Source organism: Plectrocnemia conspersa, unplaced genomic scaffold (assembly GCF_051122295.1).
Source record: "Plectrocnemia conspersa isolate PC_06_02 unplaced genomic scaffold, ASM5112229v1 ptg000014l, whole genome shotgun sequence".
NCBI lineage: Eukaryota > Metazoa > Arthropoda > Insecta > Trichoptera > Polycentropodidae > Plectrocnemia > Plectrocnemia conspersa.
In genome coordinates, this window is record NW_028277178.1 from 8,452,724 (window position 1) to 8,465,918 (window position 13,195).

Sequence of the window (13,195 nt, forward strand, 5' to 3'; positions counted from 1 at the left end):
AAACCTTTTTTTTAAATCCTCCCAACGCGAAATATGTCTGCGACATTGCGCCGGAAAATATCTCGCGGTTCCGCTTTGAAAATATTTCATTCCCCCCATGAAAAAAAATGCGCACAATTCTAAACGTGTATGCATTCACGAATTCTCAAAATCCTAAAACCCTAGGCTCTAAAACGCCCGGCGTCGAATATTATGAATTAATTACGAGATATTCGCGGATTTGCAAGAGAAGCAGGCTAAATTTTCGCGTCGTTGTTGAACATTGATTATTCAAACTGGGGTCGCATTTGACCCCTCAGACGAAGCACTTAACTCGGTAGCTGATTGTAATTATGCGAAATGGGATCTTAAATATTTTAATAAATTTTAGATGAAAATTAATAAGATGTCGCTATAATGTGAGACGTGTGATTAATAAGACGATTAATAAATGCCATCATGTGATATATTGTAACGCCGCCTTTATAATATAAAATAATATTTTATAAGTGTTGGATTAAATAACATTTTAAAGTACAACAGTACATTTTTTGCCATTAAGATTTATATATGAAATTAAACACATTTTATTACAGTTAGATCTTGGTTTTTTAACGCTTTTAAGCATATTAAGCAAATTTTTTTATAGGACACTTTTCGATTTCGTTTTAGTCATGGTAACACCATCAAGCATGTTTTAAAATAAAAATGTTATTATTCCCAGCTCCTATTTTCTATTGTAATACGTAATACTTGTACCTAGTAAATACCATGCGTTATTAAATTCACGCGTTAAATTCCAACTATAAGCGACCGTCTTTCTGTGTAATACCGTCATTATATTTTACCCAGCGCACCGCCATAAAATCATTTGCATAAATTCGCCGTTTTCTTTCGAGGTGGCGAAAAGTCTCCTATACTGCGGCGTGTATAGTGGTTTTTCCGCGGCGGAAAATTTTCAATTCGAGCACGCAAGGGGCCGCCGCCGCATACAAAGGGCTTATTGTTGTTGAGGCTGAATATTCCACGGGTCCCGTCTCTGAATTCCTCATATTGTCGTTGTTACGTGGTAGAACTTTCATTGTCGCACAGAGAGAGAGAAGGGCGTAATAAGAGAGCGCCGTTACGAGGGAAACCCGAAAAGGGCGCCGCCCGCGTAATAACCGCCGCCCAATCACGAATTCCGGCCCTGTTCAATTTTGTTTTATTTTTCCATTCAGTAAAATATGCGAAAGGCTTCTGGAAGCCGGGCCTTTCAAGTTGGATTAAGACGTGTGTATAGAACCATGTAGAGGAGAGCAAGGTTGATGGGTTTTCTTTATTTATACACTTGAATATTTAATAAAGTTATATCTGAAATAATTATAAAATAAAATTGGGCTTTTTTTAAATAGTTTTTAATAAAACTACAATTTGCGCAAAGGCACTTAACACCAAACTGAACTAATTAGCAATTATCTTACATGAAAAATAACATTATTTATAATCAATTAGATAAAATAAAAATGCATAAATAACTAAATAATTCAGTTAAAAACATAATTTTTATAAATAAAAACACAATAGAAACTAACCAGAAGAAAGCTGAAGTGTAAGTGTATGATAACCGTGTATTTTTATATCCTATTTATCAGGGGTTACAAACATTATGAGGGCGTGCCAAAAAAGTTATATAATATTTCTTAAGTCTGGTGTAGTGCAACGTAATTTTTAATAAAAAAAAATATAATAAATATAAATTTAATTATTATTGCTTCAATATATCCATAAAATTGCACCTTATTAAAAAACCTAAAAAGCAAACATTCCACTAGATGCAATTATTTTATAAATAAATCTTATTTTGCGCAATAAAATCTCTTAGCAGTAAGTTTTTTGCAGAAAGTCATTTATCATCTCAATGTGTTATTATGAAAAAGCACGTTAACATTGATCGATATAGAAACTGCATTGTCTTTTTAATATATAATATAAATATCCACATAAAAAAATCTTTGATTACATTAAAATATTCTTTTTTTCGCTACAATTAAACAATTAATAATTTTAAGTGGAGTACTTCAGAGATGTATACTCAGACCAAAACTGTTCTTAAAAAAAATTTTATTTGTTTGCTCAATATATATATTGTATTTATTATTCATTGTTATGACTTCAAACCCCAATTGTATAAGTATAGAATGCGAATCTTTCATTCGTAAGCGATCATAATACCAACTCTGACCACTTTGCGTCCGAGCTGTCGGATTAGCGCCAATTTTCATGAATGAGAATGTCAAAATGATGGATTATGTATTGTTAAAATCTAATACCAACTCTCATAACATGTTTTATATTGCACATTATGAAAAACGAGAGCATTGGATATTATAATACTTCTATTGAATAGGCAAGCGATTGACTTTTTTATACCATTCATTCTTTTTAATAAAGCAGATATCAAATATTTTGCTATAAAGTTGAGATAACATAATTTATGTGAGATTGAACACTTAACTGCAAGAATATTTTTTTCTGTAAAATGTAAGATTATGCTACTGCTAAATAGTAAATATTTTCTATTACATAAAATCACCCAGTGGCGAGGTGGCGGTGGGCCAGTGGTGAGGCGAGAAGGGCGGGCCGCCCCGGGCGGCACTTGCTTGGGGGCGGCATATTTGCGATGGGATCGTCTAGTGTGGTACTTAGCTCTAAATGCACTAAAAATATATAATATATCCACGAATAGCAAGAGCTTAACAATAACCAATTAATTATTTTAAGAAATGCTGATTTTATGACCATGCAAAAAATGTATTTTAAGGATCGCCCTTATGTTGTATTTTTTATACTGTAATTTTTACATTGGATGATTTTAAGTAAAAATATGACATGCTATTTTATAAAGCGCACAATATACAAATTAAATTGCCACTAAATATACAATAAAACTATTTTTTTCTTTTACAGTTAGCACTGTTTACAACGCACCCCTCTACATCGGTTTGACTGTATTTGTCGTAGTATTCGGAGTCTTCGCCGGAATCGCTTACTATTTCTTCAGACAAAAGGGACGAAATCGTACCCTTTACAACAAAGCCAGATCAGGTATTGTCAACAAATTAATTACACAATTATTAATCACATTGTGCTTTATACATAAATCATTCATTATATTGAATATACCATTTTGAATACTACAAAAATCTGTGACAGACATCATCCAGCTTGAATTTTACCCTGACTTTGACAAGAAATCTTTATCGTTGCAACCAGACTTGACACAGCACGGATCAGTACCAGCTTGCTACGAATATCCACCATTTCTTACCAAACAAACTCCTCAACCGTTGACTAGGAGTACAAGCGAGCATCATTATGACGTGCCCCATTTGAGCAACAGGTCAGTATGACCGAAATAATAATATTCAAGACACAACCACAATATCGATATCGAAAAGACATTTGACACAGCTGAACCTACGATTCTTTTAAAAGCTCATAAAAAAATATCTCCGACCTTCAAATAAGAAGTTGTCTTTAGATTATGAGACCTTTTCTATTTTCTATATATAATACACAGATAATATTAAACTATTGTATATTATTAATACAGTTTTTTTCATTTCCATAGCTATATATCGCCATTGGATCAGCAAAATCCAAGTTCTAGCGAGAGTGAAAATTATGAGAAGAAACCGTATAGTGAATCAGAACATTCTACGACAAGTTGCTTCACAAGTTGTAAGTCTTAAATGATCGTACTAAAAAAATACGTTTAGAATCAGAGAGAATGAAAAAAATAATTTATATATGTATACATACTTTTAAAAAAGCGTAATATTAATAGTCTAAATAGTTAATCTCTTGATTTATACCTATTATATTTAGATAATAATAATAAAATACATATGTACATAAAAATTGTATTGTTTTACTTTAATTAACTTTGCTTTATTCTAAAATTTAACATAATATAAATATTAAAACATCATTTATTTCTCATTTCAGCTGATTCAACGTGTGATGCTTCAAACAACAAACTACCACCGTTACCGCCAAATATATTTGCCGACATCATTGGAAATTCTCCTACGAGTCTATCGCAGAGTATAACGTTTTCTGGTGGATGGTTAAACTTGGATACCATAGGAGTAGCTCTATCTATACCTGAAGGTGCTGTACCGAAAGGAAAGAACGAAACGTTTTACATATACGTCATGAAAGAAGACAGGCTTCGTCCAAAATTACCTGAAGGTATATTTGTAATAATCTATGTATTAATAGATATCAACCTTGGTAGAAACATCCTTGCGACAGCATACCACGGAATATAGTTTGAGAACCATTTAAAAAAGAATTTATTTAAATTAAATTCATCACGTCTAACGCAACAAAATTGTGCTGGAAACGCTCGGTAATCTAGTGTTCATATTAAGACTTTGTGTAACAATACTCACAATAAGTGAGAATCAAATGAAGTACATATAAACTAAATTTCAAACAATAGGAGAGCGCAAAAAACAATTATCACTTCTCAGAAGTAAAAAATCCACGTCAAAAGCAATAAAATCGGGAACGCTCGGTAACGAGCGTTCCCACAAGATTTTTAACTTAAAAATTCTGTTATTTTAAATAGACAGATATATTTAGGAATCTCTACACCAACAAAATATTAAAAATGTAAGTTAATAAATAATTAAAATGCTGAGCGTTCTGTGTAAAAAACTAAAACTAAAAAATACTTCATTAGTCTCAAGAGATTATACACATATATTTAAATGATCTATCTATGAATGTATTTTAATTCATTTTCAATTTCAGGTATTACCCAATTGAGTCCAGTTATAAAAACAGGACCCATGACAACAAAATTGAACAAGTCAGTCATAGTACAAATACCTCACTGTGCCAATCTGAAACACGGCTTTTGGAACCTTTCAATATACGCCCTAGAACCTGGAAGTCAACACAAAGAGAAGAATAAAGCAGATTGGAAGAAAATTGTAAATTTAGGACAAGAAACGTTGACGACGCCTTTATTCACTCAATTAGATACAGATAAGCTATATTTGATAACAGAATTCTTAACAAGCTTTGTGTTGGCCGGTGAGAGCTTTAACGGTAAAGCTGTTAAGAATCTAAAACTGGTGGCATATGCACCACCGTTTTCTTATTTGACTACAAACAATTATAGTATAAGAGTTTATGTATTAGAAGATACGCAGTGTGCTTCACATTATGCTATGGAGCATGAGAAAAGATTAGGCGGAGTTATTGTAGATAAGCCAAAGTCGTTTTTGTTCCAAGATGGAGGTTCCAATTTATGTTTGACACTTGAAGATATCGGCTTAGGTTGGAAACCTAAACCAGGATCGAGCTATCAAGAGATACCGTTCAATCATGTATGGAATTCTACTTCAAACTCTTTGCATTGCAGCTTCTCTTTGGATCAGATGGACAGTATTCATCATCTGCAATGCAAGATAAGCGTGTGCCAAACGAATAACCCGTCGCATAAACAAACTTTTATTATATCGTCCAGTAATGAGATGAAGAACTTGAATTCTCCTTTCGGGGGAAAGAAAAAATTCATATGCGACGATTATAACATGGCAATGCTAGATAATGATAAAGAATTCAAAAGCATGTTTGAAGAAAATATTGATGGAATTTCAACTCAAAAGAATTTGACTGTGAGCGATAAAGGTATAAATACATGTATCGTGGATAACGTGACGCCGTTCAGATTACCCAAATCTGTAAAGAAACAGCTTTGCTCGTACTTGGATGCTCCGAATACGAGAGGTAATGATTGGAGATTATTGGCTCAAGAGTTGAACGTTGATCGATACATTAACTTCTTTGCCACTAAAAAATCGCCAACAGAGTACATTTTAGATTTGTGGGAATGTCGGCATAGGAACACTAGTGCCGTGGCTGATTTAGCTACTGTATTCCGTGAAATGGGAAGAAACGATGCAGCCAGCGCTGTGGAGAGTTGCCTCGGACCCAGTTGGCTATAATGTGCCATTAATAAAGTTGATTCATAAATATTGTTACAACAAAATACTATAATGTTATTTTATCTTATGTTTTACTGGAATTGTTATAAATGCATTTAGTTTGTTTTTATTGTGTGGTTTAGATTTGTAAATCTCTTGCATACGATACAATAAATTTAAATAAGAAGCATTTTTTTTATATTTGTAGTAATATTCGTGAATCAATCTTAGTTTCTTTAAGAATATTATTATGATAATGTGTAAATAAATTAAGCAAAACATGTACAAAGTACTCGAATAGTATTTATTGAAGCATATGAGGGTTTCGTGTATATCTTAAACTATTATTATTGACGTTTTTGTTGCTATTTTTTTTAATATGAATAATTCTGTTCCGGGTTCGTTCTGTTGTAATGACGGTAACGGGACCATGTTTATTTAACCGTTCTGTTCACACAGTGTATTTTGTTACATAAAGCCAAATAAAAACATATATTTGATAATAAAAAATAATTAATATAAAAGAGTGCAATGAAAAATGGAAATAAATATATTAATGGAACTGTTTAAAAGACTTTTATTTCATAATAATTGTGTAATATAGAAATGCAGTTGCTTAATAAATTTCTAAATAAAGTGTAAAATATAGTATTTTATATCAAAATTACTATAATAGACAAACGCTTAACTAAATAACTGAAGCTCTAAATCTTTCAACACTTTGAATTAAATATGTATTAGAATAGTTATTCTAAAACAGTTATTAAAAAATATATAAAAATAACTGCACTAAAGTAAATTAAATAAAATAGAAGCAATATACAAAGCAATATAAATTATTTTAATAACCATGTTTTAGTTAGCACACAGAATGAAATTATTATATATGTATTAACAAAACATAATTATACATTTATTACTTTTTAATAAATATATTTTAGCTACTTCATAGATGTCACTATTTTATTAAAATAAAATATATAGTAATTTAATATATTTTACTTTATAACTATTTTAGTATGTATTACTTTTAATATGCTATTTTTAAAATACTTATGATAGTAAAATTGCTACAAACACGTATTATTAATGTATATATGTACTTGTATACATTCTAATACTGAAAGTTAAAAAGAAACATCTAGAATTAAATATTTTCCTTAATAAAATATATGGTTTTAAGCATCGCTAATCAAAAAATAAGTTAATAAAATTAAATTATATTTGTAATTTTATTTATATAGTGTTCTTAGCCCAAACCCAAAATAAAAAATTTAATTGGTAAATTATTAAATTATATTTATGTTTTTGTAGTTATATATAACGACATCTATGATGAAATTGCAAACTAGTAATTAAAATAATTTATTTTAAGAAATAAGTAATGTCTTAAACCAATTCTATTTCTCAAATATTCAAATTTGTAATAAAAATTACTAATAGATGTCTCTACTATAAATAATATTTTATTGTATATTATAACATCATGTACATATTTATTATTAGCTATACATATTACATACATTTAAATTAAAAACTAGTTACTGTTTATTTTCAATTTGCAAATAAATAAATTATATACAACCATTTCACTATAAACTGGATACAACGATAGATTAGAGAGAAGGGTCGTCGTCCGTTTTATGATGATATCGCGAAAAAATAACTTTTCCATCTCATCCACAGTTATTTTTACATCACAACAGAAGGAATACATCCAGCGTGAAATAATGATGCGCCTTTCTTATTCAAATGATTCGCACGTACACCCATCTTTCCGATTATCATCTCTCGAATGTCGTAAAAGCACCGCCACAAAAGGAGAAGATGTTCACTCCTTCGTATGTGGAGTCCAAAGAAGGGAAAAATTTGAAAGTCCAATTGGACTTTTCGAATACCTACACACAGAGAAAAGGCATTATTGATTGCACAAAAGAAGCCAGCCAGCGTCGAGCGTATTTCACGTTTGAATTATGCTTTCGCAAATTCACCGCCGCACAGTAGGTCACAATCAACTTTTAAATCAGCTTTTAATTTTACATACAAATCGATTTATTTTATCAATGTTGTACAACCTTGTTATATAATAATATTAATTCGTTGTTTTTGATCTATAAAAAAATTAAGTATTTATACCAACTTATGGCATATATACTCATTTTAATAGAATGGATTTTTCAAATATAGTTAGGCTAACCCATTAAGAAATATAAGAAGAAACTAATTGTTTCATAAATGATTAAGCACTTTCTCACAATACGAACTAGCACTTTTATGACCAAATAGTATAAGTTAATCTCTTTAATTGTAAATAGAGAAGAGCTTCGATTGATGGACCCAATACAAATAACTACAACTCAGTTGGTTGTCGAAAGGATTATCTTCTCGTCGACCGACCTCGAGAGTCAACTGATATGATTTTTTTTCTAAATGGACTACAGCTCACCACAATTGACGTACGCTGCTCACTAACTTCAGAGAGAGACCTTTGACCTGAGAACGTATTAATACGGCGAATGGTGATAAGTAACTAATATATTATTGAAATTCTATGTTGATATTAACCAATTTTTCTACTTTGTAATAGATTCTATCCCACTGTGCGTTGCCTCCTTTGCTCCCTTTTGACGCCAAAAGAAAATATGTATGACCATTCGGGGGTAGAATATTTTTGAATTTTCGCCGAGCCCCTATCGGAAATTGAGGAGAGGGCCAAATCGCCCTTCCGCCGATCAAAGTCGCACTTGTTTTCTCTACGCGGCTCGGCCGGTGATTGCGGGGGACTTTCGGCATAACTTATTGAAATATTGTTATGTCGGAATTATTGAAACGAGTGTTCGTTAACGGTGCGGTTTTTCACACGTTTGCTATGCGGCGAATTTCCACAGAGAGTGAATCGAACGTCTATGGGTGAACTTTTGTGGGGGAAATATTTTACATTTCTAAAGAAAATACGTTTGCCTTACTTTTATTGCCACTCATTCATTGCCATATATCTAGAGAGTAATATTTTTATTACCAGAATTTAAAAAATATATCAATATAATTCAGAAATTAATATATCTACATATATATAAAAATTAGACATGGTCTATGAAACAAGAGATATTAAATCTAGCGTTTTAATTTAAAAATGTAGTAAAACCTCAAACACTATTTATGTTTTTACTTTAACAATACTTAAAAAAAGTTCCAAGTCTGCAGAAAAATATTAATATGTATTTACAAAAGGATAGGCAGTTTTTGGAATAAATATCGATTTTAATGCCTTCTTATGATAGATCAATTTAAAATTTTGAAGGACCCATTTTAATACAAATATAGTTCTAAATATAACCTAGACAACAATAAACCATATGAATAAAATTATTGTGACATAACGACAGACCAAAGCTAACAATATAATTTGTAAAACTATAATATATATAAATCAAACTATCTAATCTTTCAGATACAATAGGATTTAAAAAAATAGAATGCAAATGATGCATTGCAACTGATAAGCAACGACTGATACTTGATCTATCAACTTGTTTATATGATACATAATTAATATCCATAGTGTACGATTAAGTGTCAGTGTGTCGAATCAAGTCGTTGCATCCCATCCATGAATATATTCATGAGAGAGAGCTCACAACACTGGCGGAATTCATTGAGATTAATGACGTCAATACTTAGGGAAGTGTTGCCCTATGGGCGAAAAAAACTTGTCAGATAAGCACTCTAAACACTGGTGCTACCCCACGAATCTTATGTTAATAAATAGGGACGATGGGGTGAGTCGCTCGCTGGATATTTTTTATGTCTTGTTCTGCGGTTTATACCCCAATCTCCAATGTGTGTGTGACTTGCATCAGTCCTTGGATTTTGGATTGAAGGGTCTGCGACAGACTTAACCGTTTCCGAGACCCACGTAAGACTTTCGTTAAGTATCTTGCGGATTTTCAAGCTTCCAGGTCTCTGCTAAGCCCACGAAATTTTCGCGCCAGCACCTGAATACCAATGAGACTCTTTTCTTCGATTACAGCTGCCCGTTTGAAAGCATGCGGAGTTTCAATGTTGTATACTTTCAATTTGTTTTTAATTAATTGAAAATAATTATAGAATAAAATACTATATAAAAAATGGAAAATGAATCACATAATCAATACAAGATTATTTTTATTTGATCTAACCTTAAACACTTGAGTGCCACACATTTTTTTCATATTATGTAAGAATTGCCAACAACTTCTTAACTAAAAAAAGGATATAAAAAAACACAATTTTTTTAAATGAGAAGCAATCGTAAAATGTTTTATGCAATATAATAAAAACATACCAGTTGTTAAGCGTACATGGCAAAACCTTAAATTAATTAATTAATATATTAAAAAAATATTAAAACACATGCGACATGCGGGAACTGTCAAGATATACTAACGTAACAACTAAATTAAATTTTTACAAAATTCATACAAATATAAATTCATTTCAACCGATCAATTCGAAAAAAATGCTCTTGTTGTTTCCTTAGAAACAAACAAACGGAAAATAATAAATCAATAACAACGCAACTGAAGAATCTGCGGCGGCTAAGATCAAAATTACGCTCAAGATGATGACCCCAACATCGATAGTCGAAACGTCTGCAAACGAGATGCAAAAAAGAAAAGGCGCCATACGCAAGTCTTCATATCTCAAAAAGCTAAGTAACGTGTTGAAAAAATCCGATAAAAACTTTTTGCCACTATTTTTTTTAATCAAATGTATAAAATATCGTATTTATATCTACATGACTTTTAGTTTTATTAAAACTATGCGTTTTAAATAAATTTATTGATATTTCAATATAAAAGCTCTAAAACTTCACTCTTTTTTAATGCCCAGAAACACAAAAACAATTTTCGATAGTGTTTAAAGCTGAAAATATTGCTTTTAAATATAGTAGGTAGACATAGGTATATCGGTTCATCGATAAGGTAATTTTCACATTGAATAGGCAACTACTCAGATAACGAATAGGTCCTTTGTTTTTGCTATCCCCCAGTTTGACCCGAGATAACGGGTCTATACGGGTCAGCAGTGCTTAGATCGCCATTATCACATCGTGATATAATTGGCGTCGTAGTTTGCACGTTTATTTAATTGCATTCTCCCCTTCGGCGACTGTGTGCTTATTTGTCCGGTTGTGGTTAAGTGAATACGTGAGGGTTGTTCCAGATGTAATCACGGGAACATGTCTCCGCGGGAACGTCTTTAAGCGTTTAATGCCGCATGGTACGTTGAATATCTTTTAATCTCTATCAGATTATAATATTGTAGCTCAATAAGATGTATAATTAAAATATGAGTTTTACAACAAAATCATATCAGATGTTTTCAATACATATTTTCAGAGTCCGAGTTTCAATATACTATCTATAAATATATTTTTGTCAATTTTTCTACTTTTTTAATATATATTATAATCGATTCGTTGCTAAATTTTGCACCACATAATTTTACTATTAACGTTTAGTGATACAGATTTTGAGAAAGCCTTTGACAAAGTTTGTCATACGTTATTATTAAAAAAATTGTCGAACCTCGGTTGCTCAGATAATTTAACTCGGTTATTTTCGAGTTATTTAAGCAATCGTAGACAGTTTGTAACCTATGGTGGCCGATTGTCAAAAGAATATTTTACCCCTTCGGGGGTTCCTCAAGAATCCAATCTGGGACCTCTGCTTTTTGTGTTATTTATTAATGACATAAATACAGCAATTAAAAATTCAAGTTTTCTTCTGTACGCAGATGATTTAAAATTATATAAATGCATTCGATCTGTTGCGGACTCCTTCTCTCTACAAAGTGATTTAGACTCTCTGTGGAGATGGGCTTCCGTTAACCGTCTGCCCTTTAGTGTCGGAAAGTGCCATACTGTGTCATTTTCTCGATCCCGTTCGCCATCAGCTTATTTCTACCATCTCGGTGGTAACATTTTGACTAGAGAAACTTCCATTAAAGATCTCGGAATCACTTTCGAGAGCAAATGGAGGTTCTCTCTACACATACACGACGTCTGTGATAAATCTTCCAAGATGCTCGGCTTTGTTATGAGGAATGCCTTTCACTTTGACGATCCGTCAGTTATTCGCATCCTCTATGACACCTTAGTTCGTAGCATTCTTGAATCGGGATCTATAATTTGGAATCCCCGAATAGCCAAATATTCCCTTTTAGTAGAAAAAATTCAAAAAATGTATTTAAGATACCTTTACAAAAGGACATTTGGTTATTATCCGTTCTTATATCCCAGCGCCTTTCTTTTAGGAGCGTTGGGATATGATTCGCTGAATTCTCGCAGAAAGCTGTATGTCGCTAAGCATTTTTTCAAACTACTAAAAGGTGCTGTCGACAATCCAGCTATTCTCGAGGAATTCCAGTTTTGGATTCCGGAACATTTTCGAGAATCACGATCGAGACCTCTTTTGATGGAAGTTAGGGCTAGGACATCCGCACTTGCCGACTCGCCTATGGCTGTGGCCATACGCTGGCATTGAAAATTGATTTATTTAATGTTAGCTACGAGGATCTGATCCGGTTTATATCTTTTAATTTTAATATTTTATAATTTTTTTTGTTATGTTTAAGTATTGTTATATTTATTTATATATATATACGTTTTTTTATGTTTTATAAATTTATAATTTGCTTTCGACCATCGTGGCGCATTGGGGTAATCTGTTAGGCCACGATGGTCTTAATTTAATCGAAAAAATAAAAAAATAAAAAAAATAAAAATATGCAGTAAAAGAAATTGAATCAAATCTGACCGCATATCTCAGATCTACACTCGACCATAAATCGCAGCGAAACAACGTCTGCTACCCGAAAATCGCTTATGCTAATGCTTTCCCTTTTCCCAGCATCCTATGCCGCGACCTGAAAAATCATCTTAGGATTATTCCCACCCCATCGGTTTTTATGCGGGCAACAAACCGAGAGTGAGACGACCAACGAACACAAGACGAAACAAATCGTCCTTAGCGAAATCCAGCATATGACAGCATCTCTCGTTGGCCAAAAGGAGACCTCCGCTCTCTTTCTGCCCCCTTGAAGCTAGCACTACCACGGCTATATTTCGTTCGGCGGGCAAATCGGCTTTTTGTTATCTTTTCTTGCCATTCTGCTCGGAGTTCTTCCATAACATAATAACATTGGCCCGTAATAAAACGACTGGGTGGGGTCGGTATGCTTCGTCTTGC

The 13,195-nt window shown here is 32.3% G+C and overlaps 1 protein-coding gene across 5 annotated transcripts in view; it reads left to right on the forward strand.

Annotated features, from left to right (window-relative positions):
- The window catches only part of LOC148226105 (netrin receptor UNC5C-like), a 102,834-nt gene extending 96,299 nt beyond the window's left edge, over positions 1 to 6,535 (forward strand). For 3 of the 5 annotated variants that reach the window (XM_088204711.1, XM_088204710.1, XM_088204712.1), the window contains 5 exons: positions 2,929 to 3,066; positions 3,175 to 3,361; positions 3,593 to 3,702; positions 3,970 to 4,215; positions 4,783 to 6,535. In XM_088204711.1, the coding sequence (XP_088060837.1) occupies positions 2,929 to 3,066; positions 3,175 to 3,361; positions 3,593 to 3,702; positions 3,970 to 4,215; positions 4,783 to 5,984 (1,883 nt within the window). In that variant the 3' untranslated portion in view covers positions 5,985 to 6,535. The remainder of the gene's footprint in view (positions 1 to 2,928; positions 3,067 to 3,174; positions 3,362 to 3,592; positions 3,703 to 3,969; positions 4,216 to 4,782) is intronic. The other 2 variants (XM_088204713.1, XM_088204714.1) reach the window with 1 other exon arrangement.
- The last annotated feature ends 6,660 nt before the right edge of the window (positions 6,536 to 13,195 follow it).